General features: G+C 38.3%; 1 protein-coding gene across 2 annotated transcripts in view; it reads left to right on the top strand.

Annotated features, from left to right (window-relative positions):
• The window catches only part of KDM5A (lysine demethylase 5A), a 48,055-nt gene that overhangs the window by 5,068 nt on the left and 16,154 nt on the right, over window positions 1–26,833 (top strand). The window contains exons 5-19 of one of the 2 annotated variants that reach the window (XM_027467342.3): window positions 207–341; window positions 5,502–5,607; window positions 6,151–6,239; window positions 9,235–9,393; window positions 10,967–11,086; window positions 12,217–12,375; window positions 13,907–14,088; window positions 15,695–15,857; window positions 16,643–16,762; window positions 17,966–18,160; window positions 18,278–18,459; window positions 18,731–18,855; window positions 19,108–19,258; window positions 22,670–22,784; window positions 26,045–26,400. In XM_027467342.3, the coding sequence (XP_027323143.3) occupies window positions 207–341; window positions 5,502–5,607; window positions 6,151–6,239; window positions 9,235–9,393; window positions 10,967–11,086; window positions 12,217–12,375; window positions 13,907–14,088; window positions 15,695–15,857; window positions 16,643–16,762; window positions 17,966–18,160; window positions 18,278–18,459; window positions 18,731–18,855; window positions 19,108–19,258; window positions 22,670–22,784; window positions 26,045–26,400 (2,357 nt within the window). Of the gene's footprint in view, window positions 1–206; window positions 342–5,501; window positions 5,608–6,150; window positions 6,240–9,234; window positions 9,394–10,966; window positions 11,087–12,216; window positions 12,376–13,906; window positions 14,089–15,694; window positions 15,858–16,642; window positions 16,763–17,965; window positions 18,161–18,277; window positions 18,460–18,730; window positions 18,856–19,107; window positions 19,259–22,666; window positions 22,785–26,044; window positions 26,401–26,833 lie in introns of both variants that reach the window. The other variant, XM_027467271.3, reaches the window with a different exon arrangement.

Genomic DNA, 26,833 nt, shown 5'->3' with positions numbered 1-26,833 from the left:
TCCCTGGGCTAAGCAAACCACAACCTTCTCAGCCTTTCTTCATAAGAGAAGGGTGCCTGGACTAATTGCCCCTTGTACAAATGGCATGTGTGATGTGATTTCACAGATTGGCCTGCTTCTAAACAAAGTGAATTGTCACAGCCAGTGGAACGATCAGCGCTGGCTGCTCAATCACCCTGGTGTCCTTTTGTGCTCTGATCCTCTAGGGCATCCAAAAGCCAAACTTGGACCTTAAGGAAAAAGTCGAGGCTGAGGACCTGAGCTCAGATGCCCAGGCTTCCCCAAAGCAAGGCTCAAGAATGAACGTCGTGCTGAAGAGAACCAGGCGCGTCAAGTCCCAGGTACCCCTCTTGCTTGGCTCTTTCAGCTTATTCCTTGCACCAGCGGAGCAGCACTGGAAGTGCATCAACAGGTTGCCTGTGGAAGCCTGCTCAAAAGTGCCGTGAAGAAGCAGTCTTTGCTTAATAAAAATCCAGTGGAAGATGTCTCTCTGAGGCTTGGTTTTCTTCTGGAAGATGTGCTTTTTACTGAAAAACATCTAAAAGATGCTTTCTGTTTAGTTACAAGTAGGCTATGTACCTTGGTAGTGTGCGTGCAAATGAAGCAGATAAAAAGCCATTTGTGAAATGATGTTGAAGCTTATGCTTGTGCAAAGTTTGACACTTCTTTATTGTTTTCTTAATATGTCCTTTAGCTATCTGACTGTAATTGTGTGTACGTAACTCTGTTAATTGTGGAAATTAACAGTGTGATGCTTGGGACTAACCATGTTTGTGAAGAAATGAAATGGGTGAGAGGGTGGGTGCTCAGTGATGGCATGCAAATTCCACAGGCTTTCTGCTGAGAGTTGGTTCCTCTTCATCTGCATTATCAGTATTACAGGAACATCTGTTAATCCGCTAGGTGATATTAAATCCTGGGAGCACCCCCCTATGTCTCAATTCCAACGAAATGACTGCCACTTTAAATGCTACATGTTTGGAAGCTGTCTTGGAGGCTTATGCTGACAGCTCCATTCCTTTTATTGCACTGTTTAAAGCAGGCCTTCACCTTCTCACAAAGACTGCTGTTGCAGGCAGCATCCGAACCTTTTTCAAATCAGCTCTAGTGGCTCCCTGCTGGCCAGTTGGTGGAACATGGGTGAAAGGTGGATTTACATGTAACATTCTTACTCCTTGCTTCATGCTGTTCTAGACTTAAATGCCACAATGTTTTGTCAAATGCTGTTTTTACAAATTTATTTTTTCTTGTCACTGAGATTTTTTGAGTGTCCTTTATAAACTTTCATGTTTTTCTCTGACATCATGGCTGACTCAGACAAAATTGTCCCTTTTGGCCTGTTCCCTCTACTAACCGACACTGACTTGACCTTATTTATTGCAAACATAAAACAGTGCCTCATGCAAGCAGTCCCAGGCTGTGATCTTACCAGATCTCTCCACTCCTGTATTGTTAGCGAGCCGCCCAGGAAAACAGAATGGTGCAGGAGCTGCAGCAGCCATTCATTAGGTGGAATTTGGCTTTGGATTTGACCCAACCTTCTAGGATAATACCATGTAGGAGGAAAGAGGTCACACTAGCATAAAAGCATTATGAAGTTATTAATGTCCCCTGGGATCTTTTCTCCTGCTGATTTTAGTATAATGATGATACCTCTCATTTCTCATTGGAAAAATCCTTCTGGGGTGATCCTGGTACAGCACATTTCACTTAATGGTGCTGCATTTCAGAAGTGAGAGAGAGGATTTTTACTGGGATGATCTGCAAAAAGTCAGCATATATATATATATTTAAATGCCTTTTAAAAGGCCATCAGCCACATTATCATTTAAGCATTACAGTTACTAAAATAGGTAGAACGAGTTCTTAAATACAGGAAAAACTCAGCCTACTCATGTAGCTTCCACCACAATCAGGAAATACTTCTTTGGCTATGTATAAATATGTAAAATCAACTCTGGAACTGTATTTAGAAATAGAAATTTGTCCTCAGTTGCCCCAAACCGTAGAGGCGTAGATATCTGGGGAATGCTTAGAAACTGTTCAAGATTTCATTGTAACTCATTCTGGGCAGTGCTCTTTATGTTGTTTGAAGTGCATACCTGGAATTTTACCAGAGGTTATTTCAATAGTCTTCAGAGCAAAGACTAAAAACAATGTTAAACAACAACAACAACAAAAAAACACCAACAACCTGCTAAATAAATGCCATTTTATTGCTAATTACACTGAACAGTGCATCTCAGAAGACTTTCTAAGATTTAAAAGTATTTTCCAAAGACGCTCTGTGTCTTTTTGCATGTGAATTGGAAACGAGTAAGAAAGCATAATCATAGAATAGCCCGAGTTGGAAGGGACCCATAAGGATCACCGAGTCCAACTCCCAGCACCACACAGGTCTACCCAAAACTTTAGACCATGTCACTGAGTGCACAGTCCAAACACTTAAACTCCACCAGGCTTGGTGTAGTGACTACTTCCCTGGGAAGCCTGTTCCAGTGTGCAACCACCCTCTTGGTGAAGAACCTCTTCCTGATGTCCAGCCTAAACCTCCCCTGCCTCAGCTTGACACCATTCTCATGTGTCTTATTACTATATAAATATCACTTTAATAATAATATTTTATATTACTATAAAGATAGTAATTGGAGATTACTGAAATAAACAGGGATCTTCAGTAGTAGGAGATGGCACATTTTAGAAAAGTAATTTTTTTATTTTTTAAAGCAAAAAAAGAAAATAGGGAATGACAATTCTCCTTTGTGGAAGGAGGAATTTTATTTCCAAAGAGAAAGAGGACAATTTAGGTATGAGACATTCTGTTCAAAAATAAATGGAACGCTTCATTCTCTTTCTCCTGAAGAAAGCTGTTAAATAAAATGTGGAGAAGGGCAACTGAAATACTTACGAAAGGCTTGTAAAGATACAAACAACAAAAATAAAAAGGCAAATTCAGATTGGGACAGGGGAGTATCCTTCAAGATAAGTTAAATTTAAGGGAATCTTACAGGGAAAAAATCTTCACAAGTTATCTTTTAGGATGTATTTTAACTGGCAAGGGATTTGTCTAATGAGGTTACATCATGATGAGTTCTGGTAAGGAAATGCGGTGCTGGAAGAAAAAGATAATTAAGTGCTGTCTGGTCAAATATGATCAATTTGGATAAATAATAAGGATATTAATATCCAAGCAAGTTTGGGAAAAACTAAAAACAATTGTGGATGGTTTTAGAATAACAATAAAGCGAAATTTCTTTTTTTTTTTTAATTTGAGAGATCTATTCGATGGCAATAATTAAGTAAAACAAAAGAACTCTGGGAGATGCTGACAAATGGGCAAAGCACACACATTTGAATTCTTGTTTGCAACTATTCTCATCATTTTACGTGATTTGCCCTTATACAAGAAAAGCCTTTGTATTGTGTTTTCTGTTGAGAAAGTAAAAGAAAGGTATCTTCATCAAGCACCCTTCAGGAAAAAGAATTTAGATTTAATCGAGTTAATTTTGCTTTTCATTTTACAAAAAACACTAATGCAAGAACATGAAGTTTTGTACTATTAATAATGAAAAGATGGCAAGGAATGCAGGATATCTGTTTTTATGTACTCATGGGTTTGAATTGGGTGTTGTTATACTAGTGTGAAGGATACCACGGAAAGACTCCTCATTAAGCCTTGTGAATGCTTTTGGTTTTCACAACTTACAATATCAACAGCCTTGCAGCATTTGTAAGGTTATACAGGAATCTGTTTTTTAAAAAAATATGCTTATGTTCTAATATATAATTTATTTTTTTTTTAATAGTATATATTTTTTTTTTTGGCCTGAGCATGGATTATATCCACTTAGTTTTAGTGGAATCCAAATAAATAAGGTCAAAGGTGTTCTGAAAATATTATTTAGGCAATGCATTTTTAATAAAAGCTATAAAACTGAAGAGGATGGTAGAACATCGGTGATTTACTTTTAGTAAATATAATAGTCGAATTATTTTTTTGGGTGTCACTGAGAAATTTAAGCCACAATAGCAGGAGGGATATTTTGGAGATTATTAATAAATGTTGCTCAAGTGATGGAAAATCATACTGTGATGAGATGTGTGATGTGGGTTGATTCGGTCAAGTTCTATTCATTGAGAAAATGGACAAAATACGAACAAATTTCAAATGGGAACAATGAAGTCTCTAGGTTGTAGGCTTTTCCATACAGCAAAAATAAGTCTGTGTTTCCTTATGACTTGTTAGCCAAATACTGAAGAGTTTAAGAGGAAAAATTTGCTAGCTGGGGTGCAATTTCAGAGTGGACTTAACAAACAAATAATAAATAAATAAATAAATAAATAAATAAATAAATATATAAAACCTGAAAATAATAGTAACGTTGAATTCATAAATATTCAAAATAAGAATATTAGCGATAATCCCTTTGGCAAGATTGAATACGCAGTTCAGTGGGAACAGGGCCTCTAAATATCGCTGAAATTTCCCTGGGTAATAATGACTAGGAAAAGAGATTTCTTTCAGTGTGTTCTGGCAACAGAAAACAACAACTGATTAAATGGAAATGGATCTACTTCCAGCTTTGCAAAAAGTACACTTGAATTTCTTATTTTAAGCACTTACTGGGAGAGGTCTTTTTGGTTGTTTTGATTGAAAAGTGTGAATGTTTCTCTCCCCATTTGTCATATGGGACAAATCAGGTCTCAATTCTGTGAAAAATAACACGAAATAACATGAGTAGGTTATGTGAAGGTAGCCACTTCAGAATTAGACACCGATCTTCTAAATTGATAGACTTGCTGAGATCTTTTAAGATCAGCTAATTTCAGGAGGAAGATTGTGAATGGTGACAATTTGGTGGCTTTACCAGTCTTAGACAGGGTTTTCAACATGCAAGGCGACAACATAAATACAAATACTAAGGTGATTGTGTTGTAGATAAAACCAGCAAATTGAGGTTCTTTGTGCTGCTAGGTTAGCAGATGTGATGTGGGAGAATGAGATTGATTGTTAATGGGGGCAGGAAGAAGTTCACTTGAACAGAATGCTTCAGGAATGCTACAGGTCCCTGGAGGTGTGTCATCTAACTTAATAGGTCTTTTCATCTCTGATTTTGAGGTTGCAAAGGTGCAGAGAGTAGCTGTGATCTCAGTTATAGCTTGCCATCATGAGTAAACCCAGGAAATAGATTGGAACTTAGTGCCATATGTCTATTCAAGGAAGCATATAAAAACTCTTGTTGAAACATGATTTGTGTTCCCTTCCAAGCACTTCGTGGTATTATGGCAGTCTTGGAGGGATAAAAATGCTGTCTTTTACTCCATTTGCATTCACTCGTTGGCTTTAGGAAAAGAAAATCATGTCTTTTCATGCCTCTGTTGCCTTTTGTTTGAAGAGCTGATGTTGGGTGTTACGAGATTGAAAAATAAGCAAATGACGGGGAGAGCGGGAGGAGAAGCATTGTTAGTTTGTGCTGATGTGGTCTTATTTTTATTTTTAGGCGGAGACAGGAGAGATGAGTAGAAATACTGAACTCAAGAAGCTGCAGATCTTTGGAGCTGGACCCAAGATGATGGGACTGGCGTTGGGAGCAAAGGATAAAGAGGGTAATTAAATATTGGGCTCATTGCTTTGTAAAGTAGTAAGGCTATTAAATCTTTCTGCATGTCTCCAGAGACAACATTAAGAAGTAAGCAAATCATTGTAACTGGAAAAAAAAAGCCAAGTATTTTAGATTTTAATTCATGAGAAAGATTTACAGGGTGCTTCATGTAACTTGGCAAAGTTTCATCTCTTTATGTACTACAGAGTAACCATAACAATTAAGCAGCTGTTGCATGAACTGAATGACTGAAAGGGAAAACAGGATTTGATGATTCTGAAACTGATCCCACCAGCTAAGTGCACAAATTATGAGTGTAATTCACTCTGTTTTGTCAGGCAATTGGGATGAACAGGGAGGCTAAGCAAAATACATGTTCCTAATCCCTGTTTAGGTGGTGAGGTTACAGCAAGGCATTTTGTCTTTCTGTGGACCATCGGGTACTTTCTGATCTGAAAGGCAGGACACCCAACTGGACACCTATGTTTTTTTTTTTGCAAGTTGTGTCGTGTGATATTAATAACATTTAACTTTATTTTACTTAAAGATGAGGTGACACGAAGACGCAAGGGAACCAGATCAGAAGCATTTGGAATGCAGATGAGGCAACGCAAAGGAACTCTTTCTGTCAACTTTGTAAGTTTGATTCTATTACTGTGGTTTCAGATAATAAAAAAATCCTCGATTTACTGTTTTTTCCCCCCTGAAAATCCCTCCCATATAAATAAGTGGATGGACACTGCCACATATGATACAGCTAGTGTGGGAAAAATGAACAGTATTTTGGAAGGTAATTTATGCATAGGTTTTAGTTTTAATCTTCCAGACAGGAAGGGTACTTGCTGATTACAGGTTTGAGGACTTCCTTTGCTGTGCACTTCTTGCATGTCTTCAGCAGCTCGATTGCAAATTGAGCTCCCCTTTGTGGAGCAATAATACAGCTTCTCTTCCATCAAACATGTGTGATGCGCTCCAGTATTTTGATATTAGCATTTTTAGCTGTTTTTATCTTGTCTTTGCTGTTTTGAGTTTAAACTAGTCATTATATAAGTCGGTGCAGGAGGAAATGAGGAGAGAACCCAAGGGGAAAAATGAAATGTTAAGCTCTCTGATGTTTGACCATGGAAGAGTAGTGTATTGCTGTTCTTAATATTTTTAGTAGCACGATACTTTTCAATTTTAGTGCAATAATTTAGCATGTCCACACAACAGTGAATGAAGACGTGCTTTTAATGTCTTAAGAAATAAACTCATTCACTAAGAATTTAGCTGTTTTTTTTCTCAGCCCAAAAACACTTACAAAAGTTTATTTTAAGTTAGACCATGGAAGGCCAAGGCAGCCAGAAGTCTCCAGTAATCATATTTTTATATGTGAAAATGCCTTCTGGGGAAGAAAATGTGGGAGAAGTTGGACACTTAAACAGATCATTGTGCCATTGTAGCTAAGTTAAGAGACTTGAATTTTCTTTTAAACTGTGTTACTACTGAGTAGATGGTATTCCTAGGCAGTGTATTGCAACCATTTTGTTAAAGTATGCTTTCATTTAAAAATATTTTATCCAGCATCTGTTTCTGTATAGAAGACTATATTTGTATACGTTCTGTTTATTCCTGTCTAAAAGAGAAAATGGAAATACTGTAGCAACAGAACTGCTATTTTGGAACTGAATTCCTCTAACTAGAGTCTTCTGAAATACTGTGACTTAGTACCATTTGGTTCCATGCCTTTTTTTTTTTTTTAATGTGATGAGAGACCTTCAAGGAAAACAGTTTTGAAGTGCACAGGTGATGCGTTAGCCTTATATAACTTGTCTGAAAAATATTGTGCTGCAGTTTTGTTTATACTTCTCCCTCATCCATTTATGCTTTTGTGAGAGGCAATAAATAACATATACCTTTTTTCTTTTTATCCTCTCCTTCCCCCTTCTGAAATCTATAATCATATATCATTATAGTCTTACTGTGTTTTAATTCCATGTCTAGGAGGCTTACTTGTGGTTACTGTGTAACCACAGGTCTGCATTTTGTGAATACGTGTTTCAAGGCAGTCTTTGTGTTTGACAAATCATCACTAGGGTTAACAAAAAGTTACGTTAGTTCATATGAATTTTGAGGGAAGAAGGTGTTAGCAGCAGCAGGTAATGTTCAACTAGTGAATATCATAGGATAGCCTCCTATTAAAACTGCCATTTTAATGCATTTTTAGTTTTGGGATGAGAACCTGGAAATGTTAGATAGGTTGCTAAGGTACCTTTCTCCCTTTTATATACTTGCAAGGCAAGTAACTAGTTATTTGTTAACTCGTTTAAGATTGATGTGATCTTCCATATTCAGGTGGTCTTTTTTGGTCTTAAAAAGGGGAAAATGCTGAGTTTCTTGATAGAGCTGCATTATTTTCTAACGTTGTTTCTTAAGATAGTTATTAAGCAATCTTCCCCTAGAGAAGTTTGTTATTGCATAGATAGGAAGTTGCATGCTTAACTAGGCTGGCATAACTCAGATGGGGTTGTTCTCATGTGTTTGACATAACTCTGTGAGTTTAATGACCTGAAAAGCACGTTTTTATGACAGCCTGACCAGAAAGAAAACATGACAAATCCCTCCTAGCCCCCCCAAAACTAAACCCACCCCTTCTGGAGGATTTTTAGCCGTGGGAGGAAAATACACAGAACCTGAGTTGCTCAGTGACTGTGAGAGTAGTAGTGGCAGAATTTGGAATTTAGAGAATTTAGCGGAATTTAGTGTTATTTGTAAAGTTCGTATTATTGTTAGATGTTTATATTGAAGATATTTTTTTAGTTGTGGTAAAGCAATACACAATTTCTACATTTAGATTCCATCACAGATCTTTGGTTCTGTATTAAATATTTAAATTAAAAGTCATTTGGACAGTGCATGAAGCAATAGCAGAGAAAATTTGAAACCTGATGACGTCCCTGAAACACATCTCCCAGTCAGTGTTGTTCTTGTTGAGAGGTGATCTTGGGCAGACTCCTGCTATTTTTTTCTCTGTTGTGTTGGGTTTAATACTTCTGTCATTTGGAATTTATATCCTCTATTTTGGAGAAAGCAAGAAAGGGTTTCCTACCTTTATATCAGTTTCCTCCCCTTCCCCTTGGAATTTGATTTAAATGTGTAGGTTAGTTCTTGTGTCCTCTTTTCTTGTCCATTGCAAACATAATCACCGCTCTGTTGCAATTGATGGCATGGATGTTTCTGAAACAGCACGTGATTGAAGAATATCTCCAAATACTGTCCGTAGTGATTTCACTTTGAATTGTTCTCAGTGCTTGAAGCTCAAAGAGAGGGAGAGCATGAAGTGTTAAAAAACGTAACCTACTGTTTTGCTACTGTTGTTTTGGGATAACAAGTGAGATGCTACTTTGAATTATCTAAAAAACAATTACCCAACTGAACTGGATAGTTATTTCCAGCAGCTATTTCCAGTTATTCTCCTCCACCCCAACTGAAGTACGATCAATTGTTATCAGTGCTTCTCAACAACCAGAGAAGGTTGTGTTGATGTTTATATTGAACTTCAGGATTACATCTTTTCTTTGTTAGGAAAAGGAAGGCAGGTTCTGGGTGAAAAAACTTTTATAACAACTTTTTTTTTTTCTTCTTTACGCAGGTTGACTTGTATGTTTGCTTGTTCTGTGGCAGAGGAAATAATGAAGACAAATTGCTACTATGCGATGGATGTGATGACAGCTATCACACCTTTTGCTTGATTCCTCCTTTACCTGATGTACCTAAAGGTGATTGGAGGTGTCCAAAGTGTGTTGCAGAGGTATGGTTGAAGAACTACTTGAGCTTTTTATGTATGGTTGTGGTCTAGGAAACATCAGAAGAGCTGCAGTTCATCTCTCATTGTTGTTCCATCTGAGTAGGAGCTATAGTTTTGTTTGGAACTTTGTCAAGATACAAACTGTGAATCTCCAGCTGTTCTTGGCTGATGAGCTTTAAGGAGAGAAAAATATTCCTTCCAGAGCCTGGGTATAACTTTTGTTTATGACACTGCCACATGAAAGCTAAAACTCTAGCCTTTATATTTTAAGAGTTGAAACTCAATTTGATGAGCTGGTAGCAGCGAATTAAGTGAAAATGAGGGTTGTGATAGGTGTTTCAGCACAGTGATGAGAGGTTTTCTAAGCAACAAAGTAATCAAAGCATGTGATTTGGGCATAGCAGGGAGCTTTGATTATTGAGAAGTCATTATGACATTGTTCAGAATAGCATGTTGCAGAAAGTGAAAGAACTAATTTAAAAACTAGCTATTTTAGGTCTTGTTTAGACTCAGAAAGCAACTCAGAAAACTCCAAAAGTGGAAGCTAGTTTGAATTTCTTTGCTCAAAAAATACCGTGTTCAAAGTGACGACTGATCAGCAGCCTAAAGGCAGCAAACATCAGTTTATTGGCTTGGTATTTGCCTTAAGAAAACAAATTTTTCAAGCTCAGAAGATAGGTAGCTGTAGAATTCAGATGAAATAAGCTTGCCATTTCTAAAGCTGTAATTTTGTCACTGGCTTTAACTTTTTCAAAAAGACCATGTTTCTAGACCATGTTTTTTCCAGAAAGGGGCAGTAACACGTGCACACTTATTTATATACTCATTTCCCGGAGAAAAAGAAAGTGCTGGTCTTGAATTCCTCTTTAGTCTGGTTTCATTATGACTAAACACTGACCATTAAGTCACTAACTTTTGTGCCATGTTAGTGCTCAAATACATCTTATATACATAAACACTGTGTGAAAAAAAGGCATTGTAGAAATGGATGGGAACAGGAGCAGAAACGTAAGTTGGTCTTTTTGGACTCTTGGTGTGACAGTGGCAGATTTGAAGATCTTGTCAGATGGACTCTGTGTTGTTAGATGTTACTAGTCAGCTGCTTTGGTACGTGTTGCATTGTTTTGATTTTCTTCTTCCTCCTTCTTACTTCCAATGTGCTAAATCAGCTGATGTTACGCTGTGTAAGACTGAAGCACTGGCAGGATTACTTCCTTTGCAGCTATTCTGCAGGTACTTGAATCCAGTGTGTCTAAGAAATGTCTTCAACACTAAATTCATCTTGTGCACAGTCACACTCTGCTGCTAGCAGAACCGATGATGACACTTAGCTTGGACAGGCAAGCAGGAGTGTATAGTGTTGGGGTTTACCATGTTACATTAGCTTCCGTACAATCAATTCTGCTCTGTTTCCATTGAGGTAGGACTTCCTCAGCTAAGAAGAACTCTCAGAACTGATAGCTTATTGTGTTTGCTAAGGACTCAGATGAACACTGGTGTGTTTTAGAGAAAAACAAGAAGTGTGACGGTCTACCATAATCTGCAGGGGACAATATTTTCATGTTCTGTCTCTTAGGAATGCAACAAACCCCGTGAGGCCTTTGGATTTGAACAAGCTGTCAGGGAATATACTCTCCAGAGCTTTGGTGAAATGGCTGATAACTTCAAGTCTGATTATTTCAACATGCCAGTCCACGTGAGTTTCAACTTTTGTTGTCATTCCTTGTAGGGGAAAAAGAAAAGATGTTTCAGCTGATCCTGAATTTCTGCTGAGGCATCTTAGGTTTGTATAAAGAGGCACAATAAGCTTCAAACATGTAAACAAATGATTTAGCTTTCTGGCATCTGGTCTTGCTTCAACTTCATTTCACCCTTTTCCTGTGATGGATAGATGGCTTTATTGCTTGAAGGGCTATACTCCATTTAATTTTTTTCCCTTTTTGATTATTTAAACCAAGTATAGGACTGTTATAGTTTGTCATAAGGGTCTTTCTCCCACCCTTTCTATGGCTTTTGTCTTGGTTTGGTTTATCTAAGGATTGTTTTTCTCCCTGTTACAGTCTTTCCTTGCAAACAAGTCAATAAATAGACTGAGTCTGTCAATCTTTTGTGGGTTGTGGTTTGTGTGTTGTTCTGCACCTCAGCAGCATTTCCAAAACTGGCACATCTGTTTTGGCACACCTTTGTTATTCCACTGTCACACATACTGCATGAAACACCAAGCTACTTCTTCTCAGCGTTCTTTGGTAATTTATGGGCAGCATTGTCAAAGCTTCCAGCTTTTAAGGACTTTGATTTATTGTATGGCTTTGGGACACTGAAAATAAGCTTTTTTTGTTATTTTGTTCTAACAAACTTCATAACTAAATGCTTACAAGTAGGGGGTTGTAATGAGATATATGAAGACTACACTCTTGAACACATTTATCTGAATTTTCTTGCTGTTATTCAGAGGTTTTGGTTATCCTCTGAAACAGTGTGGAATGTGCATGCTATTTATTCTGTTTGCTGCTTGGCTTCTGCTGGTTGTCTCCTCCCTTTTTGTATGTCAAGAATTAACCTTTTTTTAGCTGCACCTCTGGTAACCTCATCTTTTTTGTTCATTCCACTCCTCATGGTGTGGCATTCTCTTTCTATTTCATTGCAGCTACTATTAGGGAATACAAACTAAACTGCTAAACTGTATGACACTGAAGAGATGGTGGCGTGAGGGGGAGTGGCCTTGGTATTTGGAGATACGTGGGGGATTCATAACAGTGTATTGCTTAAATAGTAGCTTTTAGGTTGGATCTTGTCTGCACATACCCTAACTTTTTTTGCTTTCAGATGGTTCCCACTGAACTTGTGGAAAAGGAATTCTGGAGATTGGTGAGCAGCATAGAAGAAGATGTCATTGTAGAATATGGAGCTGATATATCATCCAAGGACTTTGGAAGTGGCTTTCCAGTGAAGGATGGCCGAAGAAAGTTGATGCCAGAGGAAGAGGTAAGGAACAGGAGATGCAAACCGACCCCATTCTTTGCGTGACATAAAATTTCACAATAAGAATACAAGTCTGGAATCAATGTGGTTTTTATCATGAAAATTAATAAACTCTTGCTTACGCTTAACATTCTTTTTGAGCAGGGCATTTATCTGACAGTTTAGGTTCTTTTCCAGATGAGGTTGCTGATAGCTAGGCTGTTCGTCATGATTAAAGTCACACCTGTTTTACATCATTTAACAACTTGCATATCTTTGCCTGTATTATGGGATATCCAAGTGTAAGGAAACCGATAAGATTTTCTTTTCTTGTTCTGAAGAGTTATCTACTGAAACACAATTCTAACCTCCTCAGGAGGTTCATAATAAATAAAACAGACTAATGAGATTTAGCTTGTTTTTCTGGCTGTGCATACTGTAAGAATGAAAAAAAAATGTAGCATCCTATTATGGAAAATAAGATAAAGAACATCTGGTAAGTATATTACCGACTTTTCCTGAGACCTTACTGTAGCATATCAATTTTATGGCTGCTTATATGTTTGAATTCTTACAAAATGAGATTAAGGGTGTGTTTTCATGATTACATAGCACCCAAATCAATTCATTGCAATCCCTGGAAAAGGTAATCCTGCTCACTGTTGTCTTCCACCCATGTCTGCACCTTCCTACCTGTGCCTATGGTGGTGCAGTGATTTTGTAACTGCTAGGTGAGTCAGAAGTGCTTGTTGATCTATTTGTATGAAAGTAGTAATTAAAAAAAATACTTTCTAGCCAGATCATTGTACTCACTGCTTTATCTTTAGTGTCAGTGCGAAGGAAACAACATTAACATGTGGCTGAAGTGAGGGTGGGACCATTCCTTTCAGCAATTGTAGGATATGCCTAAGCTGACTGAACGTGTGCTAACAGCTTTCGTTAAGGTTAAGAGTAGAATGGTAGCAGCAGTCTGAATTTTCATTTTTTTTTGTACAGACTTGAGCACATTTTGAAGTAAATGTGGAATTGCTTAACTGGTGGTGCTGATTTCTGTGAAATAAGTTTGGGAATTTCTTCTCTTGAAAACTTGCTGAAATAATTTATGAAGATCAAGATAAACTGCTGCATAGTAAAGCAGGTCTCTCAAAAGCTGAAATAATACCATGAGTTTCATTGTGGTATTAAAAATTATAAGTTACCCTGTTTTATTGAAGACTTCTATCATTTGCTTTTCTGGTAGTGTTGTTGGTATTTTTTTTCCTTCAGAAATGCATGAAACTTGGGGGGAGGATCAAAGTTTAAGTAGATGAGTGTTGATCCAAAAAATAAGGCCAGTCCTAGTATTTCAACATACATAGCCCATAGTCTGATTAAATGCCGACTAAAGAGTTTAAGGAAGTATTTCCCAGTTCAGGTGCTTCATTGCTGGAGAATACTGTGCAATGTCTGCTGTAGAAATGGATAAGCTGATCTTTCTTCGTACTTCTCTTTTCTAGAGTTAATGTCCTTATGGTCATCATCTTTGTTGAGAATTTTCTCCTTTTCTTTCTTGCAGGATTATGCACTTTCTGGTTGGAATTTAAATAACATGCCTATTCTGGAACAATCAGTCCTTGCTCATATCAATGCTGACATCTCTGGCATGAAGGTACCTTGGCTGTATGTAGGGATGTGCTTCTCCTCGTTTTGCTGGCATATTGAAGACCACTGGAGCTATTCCATCAACTACCTGCATTGGTATGGGCCCTTCCTTGCACGTCTATTTTACACTTCCTTGTTTGCTTTTAGTAAATTTGTTTTTTTAGTTGAAAATACCTATGCTTCCTCATGACTTTTAAACCAAAAGCTATACAGCTGTAATGAGCAGTCCCTATTCTTAAATGAAAAGGAGAACACGAATACTGTTTTAAGCACTTCAATATTTTTCATGATCTGATTAAATATTCTTGTGTTGCCAACAATCTAGTATCACTGCAAAATCATGGTTTAGAGGCTAACATCTTTTCTAAGGAAGTTGTTGGTTTTGAACTGACTTGGAGTTCACTGGTGTGGAATATAGTGTGGAGTATCGACAGATTAACTCCTTGCATTGCAGTCTTCCCAGTTTATCAGGGGAGTAGGATGAGGGGAGGCTGTAGGAAGCACCCCTTCAGAAAGGAAAGTTTGTCGTTCATCTGGTAAGGATAAGTTGATAGCCTTTAGACTGTGACTGCATGTTTCTGGAGAACTGTTTGCTAGTAAGGTCTCATCCACAGGCTGAGAAGGAGGATTCAGTTTGTTTAGAGTTCAGTTAATTGTCCTCAGCATGCTATCAACTGGATCAGTATGTGAGGAGTTTGTGTCAGCTGGTGAGTTCCAGCAGCCCAGGCAGATACAGAGCAGTACATACTTACTGGGGCTTGCTAGCTGTGTCCGACCAGCAGATGTCACTGAAGCCTGTAGGAACCAAAGATAATGCTACACCATTCCTTGTCCAACTTTTGGGAGGATTGGTGATAATAAGGTTATTAATATAGTTATATAGCAAGTGTTATATAAATTGATTCAGATATTTCAGCAGATATTGTACTTCTTAATAAAACAAAATTAATAAAACCCCCAAATTTCGATACTGTAGATTCTAGATCATTACAGCTTATTTTGCTTAACACAGGACTGGAAAGACTAGAATGATACGTTCTCAAGTAACTCTGTTTGGTTTTGGCCCTGTGTGTCCTTTCTTCTCTCATATTTAACTAACCCATTTTATTAAGTATCTTCTGTCTTAAGGGTCCAGTGAAACACTGGTTTTTAATAACTGGTTATGTATATTAGAGGGATTGATTATACATCTTCACACTGATTCATTCCACTTTCTTTATGTGATATTCTTTGCCACTGGTTTCAGACATAAGACTTCTTCAAGACTAATTGAGAGAATGGAGGAATACTGTGATGTTTGTGTTTGTTTGTTTGTTTTTTTTTTTCTATTAAACAGTGGCTGTAATGGCCAAGATTTTGCTTGATGAATTTTCTTTTCTGCTTCCTAAAGGAAAAGGATTGCCCATTTTATACCTTTAGAGCATGGTAAATGGCAGTATCTTCCATCTTAGGTTTGTCATGGCAAATCTGCTGTCAGATGTGTTGATAGTTGTTTTGTAGAGTAATTGTTTTTTCAGATGAAAATTATACATGATGAAAAATGACACACAACATCAAATCGTTTTTGATTAAAGATGATTTTGTGCCTACGTGTAAAATATTTGGTTTGTGTGCACAGTGCTGTTAGAAGTACACTTTGCAGTTGGTTGGCATCATTGCTTCTCTGTAAATAACATGGTGATTATTGTGGTCATTTTATTAGGGGAGAGCCGAAGACGTGGTATGGCGTGCCCTCTCATGCAGCAGAGCAACTGGAGGATGTGATGAAGGAGTTAGCTCCTGAGCTATTTGAATCCCAGCCTGATCTCCTGCATCAGCTGGTCACTATCATGAACCCCAATGTACTGATGGAACATGGTGTACCAGTGAGTAGAACATGAGCGTTTTATCCGCTCACTTTGTCATTCTGTGCCAAATCTCTGTAACAATGATTTGACATAACTCTGAAGGATTTTTGCAGTGGACGTTTACATCTCCAATTCATTAGTTATGGAGTGGTTTTAAAATACATTTTTTAGAATCCTTCTCTATCATCACCATGAAATTTTAATCATCTCACATCAGAAGAGCGTGCCAAACTTCTTACAAAAAATATCTTACAGAACAAGAGTACATTGTGTTACATTTCATTTTTATTGAAAATAACTCCTGCTATAGCAGCACATTTGTCTGTGAATTGGTTTTAATATTTTTTGACAGTGAAACATTTATGTTTTGTAGAAATCTCAGCTTTACAAACTGTTTTGACCAAACACTATTGACGGCAGACCTTTTAGCAGCAGTCACTATCATTTGCTTTTTTGTTAAGATAAATTTCTTCTCTGGCAAATACTGTAGAAAAGCAAACCATAAACTGTTTCCAAAAGCTTTTGCACTTTGTGGTTTGATGGATTAAATAATGATAGAGAAACATCCCTTTTGGGATTCATAGAGTTTTTAAACTGGTGAGTTAGATATCTAGCTTTTTTTGAGTAAGGTTATGAACTGAGGATTCACTTTAAGAAGACAGAAACAATCCTTAACACTTTTGAGGTAGCTATTTTGCTGGTTCATAGATAGAGAAAGTGTTGTTCAAACACTGCATAATAATGTCTTAACCTCTGTTGCAAATTTCTTTTTATTTTTTCCCTTTTATCCTCACTTGTATTAGGTATACAGGACCAATCAGTGCGCTGGCGAGTTTGTTGTGACCTTTCCTCGTGCCTATCACTCTGGGTTTAACCAGGGATACAACTTTGCTGAAGCTGTGAACTTCTGCACTGCTGACTGGGTCTGTTCTTTTGTATTTGTTTCATACGACTCTGCTAGGTGACCTTTTGCAATGAGAGTGTTAATAGCTTTTATGCTACACAGTATGTTTTATGTTTCTGGTTCCTGGTACAACAGTGAGACTGATGTTAATTTACATTTCAGAAAATGATTTTGAGCACATAATTTTAAACAGCTTCAGACTGAAGCTTCTGCATTTGGTCTTCCTTTTCAGCTATTGGTTTCACAGTACCTTTAGTTAGTATTTCTGTAATGCATCTTTCTGGATTTCATATAGATTAATGTACAGTATTGAATATCTGTTGTCATTTGCATGTTGGAGGTGTAGCTATATAACTGTTTCTTGTTCTCCTTTTGAGCCATCTCATTGTATCTTTTAATTATATTAGTCCACATTATGATAGCCATGGCACAGCAGAGCATAGCTTATGTGGATTCTCTTTCAATAAGATGTCAATAGTGTGTCCTATCACTATCCAGAGATTACAGGTGGAAGATAAAATCACACCTGTAGTTTATTTATCTCCAACTTCTGTTTTAATACATTTAAATATGACTCCTAGTTTTTAACCTGAAACATTTGTTCATTCATCAGAGAAATTGTCTCAGGATTGTCAGTGGTCCCTTTTGCTGTGCTCATGATGTGGTCTGGGTATAGCCCCTGGGAAAACTTCTAAACTGACAGGAGGCATGTGAAACTTACTTTGTTTATGCAAAATGTAACCCAGAAATCTGTAGCAAATTCATCTAGTGTTCATTCATTCATTCATTTATTTATTCATTTTCTTTAAAGGCCACAAAATGAGTGATACCAGTTTCGGTTAACTTTTAGCCCAAGCGTAGTAATTTCCAGAGGGCAGTGTATTTCACCTTAACAGATTCCAGGTGACTTTATTATGGTTCCAGTTCCCTTCACTGAAACTAAAAATTGCTTAGGAGAGCTCTTAAAGTTGTGTCTGGAAGTTAGGTTATGGCAGATGCCTGCCTGCCCCCTAACATGCCAATGGATATCTTCTTTATCCTCATATGTGATACAATTTAAGGCTTTTATATTTGTCTCTGTCATGAAAGATACAATGGTATCTCTGAGTGTCAGTCTTTCCCCAGGTTTTGTGAAAGGGAGGAAAGTTGGGGGTAAGACATGGTCTTGAAATGTCTTTTCCCAAAATGACAGACATGGGTTTTGCTTCTGTTTTTTTTGTAGCTTCCAATTGGACGTCAGTGTGTGAGTCATTACCGAAGGCTAGGACGTCATTGTGTTTTCTCCCACGAAGAGCTGATCTTCAAGATGGCTGCAGATCCAGAGTGCTTGGATGTTGGGCTGGCTGCCATGGTCTGCAAGGAGATGACATTAATGATAGAGGAAGAAACACGCTTAAGGGAATCTGTTGTACAGATGGTGAGTAAGAAAAGGCAACTCTTTTACTTTGTTTGCAAAAGGACTTTTGCTCCCCCCCTTCCCTTCCTGTCTTGCCTGGATTAAAGTTTGTAGCAAGTGTCTTATTTTTTTTGTTAGGGAGTGTTGATGTCTGAAGAAGAGGTGTTTGAACTTGTTCCAGATGATGAGCGTCAGTGCACAGCTTGCAGAACCACGTGCTTCTTGTCAGCTCTTACGTGTTCTTGTAATCCTGAGCGTCTGGTGTGCCTATACCATCCATCTGATTTATGTCCATGTCCCATGCAGAAGAAGTGTTTAAGGTACACAAGCGTGTTTTTTTTTTTTAATCTTTTCTTCCAGATCCAGTAGTGTAGTGTGCTGGAGGCAGTGGCCAAATACAACGTTTGGCAATGCTTTTCTTCCTTTAATTGAAGAGGTTTTTATCCTCTTTGCGTGATTCTTGCATTCAAGGCAGAGGGTATTTTGCGTTTGTTTTTCTGGCTTTGTAGCTTGGAGAGCTCAATATAAGCAATATCGTGGGTTTTGTATGAGCATTAATACTCTAGCTTGATTTTCTTTCTGCATCTCCAGGTACCGGTACCCACTGGAAGACCTTCCTTCCTTGCTGTATGGAGTGAAAGTTAGAGCACAGTCTTATGACACTTGGGTCAGTAGAGTTACAGAAGCTCTGTCTGCCAACCTCAACCACAAGAAAGGTCAGACTTCTGTTGTTCATTGCAGGAGTTTCAGGACGTCCCACTTCCTTTTCCCCTGTGTTCTCGTTTTAATGAGAGAAAACACTGTGTATTGTTTAGTGGAAAAAAGAAATGAGCTAAACTGAGAGTATAATACCACTCATCATTGTGTATTTCAAATTGAAGTAGCCTGTTGGAATGTTGATTGAAGGCTTTGGAAGTAATCTAAAATGTCTTTTGTTTCTGCATACAAACTATATGCTGTTATTACAGATGTAATTGAGTTGAGAGTGATGTTGGAAGATGCTGAAGACAGAAAATACCCAGAAAATGATCTCTTCCGCAAGCTGAGAGATGCAGTGAAAGAAGCAGAGACCTGTGCTTCAGTAGCACAGCTGCTTCTGAGCAAAAAGCAAAAACACAGGTAGGACAGACTTTTTCCTTAAAGTTTCTAAAGTTGTTATTTGGTTGGACTTGGAAATGTAAGAGCCCTGAGTTTCTCACTTCCTACCAACTTCTCTTGGTGTTTGCCTGTAGTGAGGGGTTGGGGAGACAGATACAGCGACACAAAGGGCCTAAAAGCTCTTGGAGTGTGTCAAACATACTGTTTTCCACTATGTACTGAAACATGAAATCCTTCAGAAAAATTGTTTGATCGCTGATCAGGTATTTTTCTGAATTTCTGGGGACAGAAATTAACCACAGAAAAGTAACCACCTTTCTTGTGCCAAAGGTTGTATGATAAACTTTTCTTAACTTGGATTTCCTGTGTTGAATGTAAGAGTTGACTCTGTATTTTTGCATGCATAGTTTTTGGTGTAAAATGTAAGGCTTATTTAATGGAGGGAGGTGAAAAGTAAATATCTTGTGAATTATAATAGCCAGCTTTGCTACACAGGACCTAAAGCATCGTCATTGCTTCAATTTGAAAACTGAAATCTTAGCGTTATACCACAGGCCCAATTACATCAGGTATTATACCTTGAAAACTCTTCTTTGGAATAGAGAAGCATTTTTGCTGAATCTGAGCAGGGAAAAGAAAGCCCATGTGTTTATTTTATAATTGCTTGTAGGATCCTGCTAGCACAAAGGTATGGTCACTTAGAACTCTGGTCTGGGTGGAGGAAGCAGAGCTACAGCTGTTGTATTGCCCTGTTCCTGGTAAACTTTAATCATTTTGGTAGTTCCCAGATGTTTCGGATCTGTTGCTGCTTCTTCCTCCTCCAGCTGTTGGAGTATGTCAGCCTTCTCTCCAAGGACGTGCCTCCAGTTAATTGGTGCATTTCCAGGCCTTTTGCAACAAGTAGATCCGTTAGAAAGAACCAACAATTTTCAGTGGTGTATCTGACCTAAGATGAATCCCGAGGGTCAAGAGAAGACTTTCATAGCCTAAGGGTGGTTGTATGCTAAATCGCAATGTGATACAAAACTGAGGTTTGAGAAGTTTTCCAAAGCAAATATTTTGAATCCTCCTTAAACGGTGTTAGGAAGTTTAAATACAGAGGTTGCCTTCAGCTTGTTCTTTAACATTTATGCTCATATTTAATACACTGAGGTGGGTCACATTTACACAAAGGATAAGGTTATAAATAAATCAAAAATGAGTGTTGAAACTGAACTACTTGGCAGGGAATAAAGCAGCAATAAAGCCATGATCCAGATGTAGGTAACGATGTAGCATCTGATGGTATGTAAAACAGAAAAATAGGTGACACAGAACAGTGGCGATGGGTTCTATACCCCCACGCTTTTTCTCTCCCCTAATGCTGAAAGTTGTGAGTTTTCATAGGCAGGGGTAGTTGTACCTTTTTGTGCAGCACGCAGTGCTGTGGCAGTCTGTGCCTGGACTAGGGACAGAGCACTAGGGTGCTGTGGAAGGGGAGCGAGCCCTCCTGCAGGGGTGTCTCTTGGAGCTCTGTGCTCCGTTCACTGTCACACACAAGAGTACTGGAGGCGCAGCAAGTCCAGTGCAGCTCCCTCTCCTTCTCACTGTCATAGCAAATCAAGCCTGCAGTATTTTTTTTTTCTCTCTGAGACTTAGATAGCATAATTACATGTGATGATTCATCTAAATTTTATATTTAAGTCCATGGGTTGAAAGACTGAATGTTGTTTTTCTTTAATGTAATAAAATGTAGATTGCTTAGCAGGGAACAGCTCTTCAGTCTTCAAAATCTGTCCTGCTAGCGAGACTGTTGTGCCTGCCAGTGATAATTTATACCAAGTGTTTAATTTGTGCAGTGTCACAACTCTGCTGCATTCATCTGGTTTGTGATACTTGCTTCAAGTGATACTTGATGGAAGTGTCTTTGCAGGACATGTTCTACTCTGTAGCAGTCTTTTCCTGTTGCAAGGCCAGTTTCATCAGTTCTCTGGCAACAAGTGAGACAGCTTTAGAAAATAAGACTTCTTTCCAGAGCTTATTGCTGTTCCATATCCAAGAATTCTTGTCAGTGCCTGTCATGGCAGTCAACTGCTTGAGCAAGTACATACCCCACATGGATCTTGGAAATAGCTCTGTCCCTCAAGCTGACTACAAGAGAGGATCATTGCTGAAATTAGTTCCTTGGAAGTGTCTTATGCTATCAACTTAGAGACAGGGAATCAGTGTTACTTCTTTTTCCCTTATTTTTTGGCCCATACGGTTTCCTGCATACCATTTTGCATGTCTCTTGCTCAAAATCTGAATTGATGAGAAAGATTCTGCAGAAGTTGTGGCATCATCACCACTGATGATGTTTAACTCCATGCCCTTCACTTCCAGAAATGTTTTTTACAGTTCCCACAGATTTATTAACCATAACCTCAACTACTATCCTTATGGGTAGATACATCCCTTGCTGGAGGTGCCCAGGAGTTGAATTATGAAGGTGTTCATTTCAAGTATCAAGTGTTCTGAGACTTCTTCGACTTCTTCCATTTCTCTTTTTTTTTTTTTTGGAATAGGTTTTGATGCTTGAGTGGTGGGTTTCTTCAGGTTTTGTTTTTTACTATATTCCCTCCCATATGGCATGGAGACCCTTACAAAAAAAGCTTCTGCTTTCATCTGGAGGGGTTTTGAATGTGTCTTCCAGTGCCTTGAAGATGTGTAGGTCTTGTGCTTCAGAGCAGTCTTGTTCTTCATTTCTGTTTTCAACAATTCCTGACTTTGTCCTTATTATCTGCATCTGATCAACCTGAGTAATTTTTGGAGGGGGTCCTCCTTTTCTTTCCCTTTCTGTTTCCTCACATTTGAGGCATCTTGAATTACTTTATATTTGAAGCACCTGGGACTTCATATAGTTCATGTAGCTGCACGATAGGTTTGTGTAGTTTGTTCAGTGTTTTTTTCCTTACTTATTTCAACCAGTGGTATTTTGTGTCTAATCCATTGGCTTACAGGAGGAGAAAAAGCAATTCTACCTGCCATTTACTTGCCCTGGTTAGCTGTGACCAGTATTTTACCAAAAACAGTTTGGGATTTTTGTTTTAATCAGAGTTCAGTAGTTCTGAGGAAAACAAACAAAACCAAGAAACAAACACAAACTACCCACCCAAATTCTATTCATGCTGCTTTTGGGGCTATGTTCTTTTACTTATTTGGAATAAACCCAATTTGAAAGTCATCAAAGACTTCAAAGAATAGGGTAAATTCTCTTGAAGATGGTTAGAGGAATTACATTAAACCTAGTTTTTAAGATACTGGAATTCTTGGAAAGGTTTTTCTTGAGTTTTAAAGTTGTTTTTTTTTTTGTAATTTCTCAGTAATCTTGATAGATTTCTGTCAGTGAGAGTAAATCCAGGGATCATCGTCCTGTCTCTCATATAATATTAATTTTGTCCATTCACACAGCAGACAGAGCCAAGACAGTGGAAGGACACGAACCAAGCTGACGATGGAGGAGCTGAAGGCATTTGTGCAGCAATTGTTTAGCTTACCCTGTGTTATCAGCCAGGCCCGACAAGTAAAGGTAAGTTTGCATCTCTTCCTTGGATATATTGTAAGTGTGATGTGCCTTTTGCTTTGTTCAGTGTTTTTTTTTTTTTTATAACAGATAACATTGCCTAGTGTAAAGGATGAAAGACTTTACTTTAAGGATTAGTCCTGCGCTGACAGAGATGAATTGAACGGGGTGTTTCATAGCAAGTAGTTGCTTTGTAGTGAAGTTCGTAAAAAAGTAAAATACTCTGGATACATTTAGCCTGCCTTATTGGGTAATCTTAGTGTTGTTGAAGTTGTGCTGATGACATGTTGCCATCTGTCCATGCTGGAATGGTGATGTGTATTTCCTGCTCATCTGCAAGCATGTCTGCAAGTGGGCAGCCATGGTGTTTGTACTATGCTAGCGTGCTCGTGTAGTCCTAGCAGCTTGATGTGTAGGGTTCAGTTTGATCACCTAAACCTGGATATCTAGTGGCTCTAAGCTGTTCTGTCTGGCCTCCATTGCCATTCTGGAAGAATACCAGAGATCTTGTATGGCAGTCTCAGACAGAGGTATCGCATGGTGGCCAGCACTTAGGTAACTGAAACAAAGCATTTTATGTGAATATATATTTTCAAGGTGCCTGTTGCACCTTGACACAGTCAGATGTGATGGTCCTACAGCTACACCAAGATTAAAAGATCCCTTCTACCTGTCACTGTCCAAGCAGCCCGATTTTATCTCAGTCAGCCAGTTACTCTTATTCCAGCATCTTTAATCCTGTCTATAGTAGTGGAATTTCCTATTAAATCATACCCTTCATATGTTCTGAAGGTTATCCTGGTGTGCTCCTTTATGGGAGCAGGGAGGCAGTAGTACATTGGCAATTCTTCACATCACATCCTTCTCAGCCTTTGCTTTTCAGGTTATAGCCCACTTAATCTGTATGCGTGGCCTGCATTTCTTGTCCTTCGTATATATCTGTGCACCTGTCGTTGAGTGAATCTAGACTAATAAGTGATCCAGATCATACTGATACCCCTGGCTGCCATTATCATTTATCACGCTGGCAGTTTTTATCACAGCAAGTGTTTTCAGCAGTAATCTTAATTTGTTTCTGTATCACTGATGAAATGTTAAATACTGTTTGGCCTGCTAACCAGCCTCTAGAAAAAAAACATTCAAGAAACATCCTTTTCTTTTTTTTTCTTTCTGATAAACAGTTCTTGATGTATGTCAACCATTTATTAACTCATATGATCTCTGTTGATACAGTTTTAAGAAGAATGTTTTATAGTGCTAAACTGAGGCCCTAAAATTCTAAATATTACCATTTGTGCAGCTACTTCTACATAACCAATTATCTAGGTTAGAACATAATCGAGTTAGTCTTGTTTGAAAAGATTTGTTTTTCTGTCCAAATGTTTACTAGTGTTGGTTAAGACCTTCTTCATCCGTGATTCTTTGATATTGATATGACGGAGAGACTTAACATTGGACTTGTTTCTTGTCTTGATGATATCGGTGGTGGTGTTGCTGAAAACAGGTACCGTCAGTAAGCTCTGTAGGACTGCAGGATTCTGATTATCCAGGCCTGTTGACTCTAATCTTTATCCTTCAAAGATGTTTCTGAATGTGTTTCCCAGCAGTTAATTGAGTGGAAGGTGTATGATAGGAAGATCTTAGTGCATTTCTTTCCAAATACAAAACAAAATACAAAAAACACATTTTCTTGTCTGCCTTGTGAAATTTTATCACCTACTAATGGACCCGTAAGATTGTTAAGAGCCATTTGATTGTAATGTATTTAAAACCTGCCTCTACTTAAGGCATAATCCGTAGATGACAGAGTTGAGGACATCGTTATATTCGTTGCCAGTTTTCTGATTGTCACTTATTATATAGCAGTTTCGTGCTGTTGCATCCTTTTTCTGGGTGGCTTATTAAGGCTTTTTATCCGTTTTGTAAACTCTTTTAACAGTTTCAAATTTATATTTTTGTCTAAATATTGTCTCCCAGCTGGTCTCTCTCTAAAGCTGTGGGGTTTTTTTGAGCGTTAGGGAACTAGTTTTGTTGAAGTACTTTGTGCATGTGTGTGTCCTTGAAGCTTCAACAGTCACTAGCTAGTAAAATAGATAAAGATTATCATTTTGTGGGTTAAAAATCATAGTCTTAGTTTTTGAATGAAGTCAGATAATGATCATTTATGCCTAAGCACTCACTAACTTTGAGCATGGCATTTGAATGCAATTATCCATCATAATGAATTGCAAAATAATTATCATGTTGGATGATGAGTATTTTCTAACACAAAAGCCATTATAATTATTAGACTGTAATAATTTACTGTTGTCGCTATGGAACGTTCAGCATATGTTCCCTACATCAAAATCCTTATAATGTGGGTCTTGTTCTTTTTTTCTAAATGTCTTTTGGTTTCCAGACAGTCGTGAAAAGCAGCATCAGACAAAAAGGGCAAGAAGCTATGGGATAGGAAATGCAGGTTTTGCTCTTCATTCTGCTACTGAATTGCCATCAGTAATATCTTTCTGTAAGAGTCTCAGGAGTGAATCAATTGAGTGTACTGGTTGAATGTCCTTGAATAAATCTCCCACAGAGATACTTTCCTGTCAGTTTGTTTCTTTGATTTTTTCATTGAAGTTCCAAAACATGAGGATGTGGACAACTGCAGCAGTGCAGTTGGATTTCTGTGAAGTTCTCCTTTCATTAGAGGGTGCTTGTATTTTCATATTTTTCCTTTATAAGCTAAAACCCTGACGTATTTAAGTGGTGGGCATACTTTTAAAACCTGACCATTGTTCTTTTAATGATATTTTGGTTTTCATGTCCTTGTACGACTCCAGCTTGTTCTTTTTCCTCAGCATGTTGTGTTTTGTTGTGTGTTACCATCATCAGTGTAATGCCTCCAACACTAAATTGGAAGGATGAGATGTTTGCAGAAGTCCCTCCTCAACCCACTATTTTGAAATTAACATTGACTGGGCAGTCCATAATATTCTGTTTTGTTGGGATCTGTAGTTAGTCGCAGCCATACTATTTTAGGTGCAGAGTTTGATGTAACTAATATGCATAGTGCATGAAATGTTAGGTCAAATGTGTTTAGCTGGTCCCTGACTTATGCCAGACTTGATGGCTGTTGACATTGTTTGTAGAAGCTTTGGCTGATTATATAATGATCCCATACAAATTCACAGCTGACTGATCCTGCAGTCAACTTTCTGTTCTGATTCTGTTTTTGTTTTTTTTTTTTTTTTTTCCTGATTGCTCTTTACTGTATGTTACTCCAGAATCTGCTTGATGATGTGGAAGAATTTCATGAGCGTGCCCAAGAAGCTATGATGGATGAGATCCCAGACTCTTCCAAGCTGCAAGAGTTGATAGACATGGGCTCTGGCCTTTATGTAGAACTTCCTGAACTGCCAAGGCTGAAGCAGGAACTGCAGCAGGCACGGTGGCTGGATGAGGTGAGGTCCACCCTCTTGGATCCCCAGAGGGTCACCCTAGATGTGATGAAGAAGCTGATTGACTCAGGCGTGGGCTTGGCACCACACCACGCTGTAGAGAAAGCCATGGCTGAGCTGCAGGAGCTGCTGACAGTCTCAGAGAGGTGGGAGGAGAAGGCCAAGGTCTGCCTGCAGGCCAGGTGAGTGTTCCCTTGCAAACTCTTCTTACAGTTCACACACTGCAGGGATTCTCAGCCTCTTTCAAGGAGTGTGGTGAAAAGTGGGGGCTGTGAAGCTGCAGTATATTACTTCGATTGCTCAAAAGTTGGATTTCAGGTTGTTAATGAGTTGCAGAAGAGTTGACTCCCTGTTGTATTGTACGATGGCAGGAGGGTGTGAGTGTTGCTGCTGTTTTTGCTGTTTACCCCTCTGCCCCCCAAATGAAAAAAAAATACCACAGAGTATGCTACACGACAGTTTCCTCAATGTTAAGGAGTTCTGATGCTGTGCCCTTTTGAACTTGATTGTGCAAAGTCCAGCAGCTTTCTGACCTCTGCTGTTACTTGGCAGCCTGTAGCACCCTCCCAGAATAGAGCCATGGTATCCTACACTGCAGTGTAGTGATGAAATTGC

The sequence above is a fragment of the Anas platyrhynchos genome, chromosome 1, assembly GCF_047663525.1.
Source record: "Anas platyrhynchos isolate ZD024472 breed Pekin duck chromosome 1, IASCAAS_PekinDuck_T2T, whole genome shotgun sequence".
Lineage (NCBI taxonomy): Eukaryota > Metazoa > Chordata > Aves > Anseriformes > Anatidae > Anas > Anas platyrhynchos.
The sequence above is the reverse complement of the archived record's forward strand: the minus strand, read 5'-3'. Positions and strand labels throughout refer to the sequence as shown.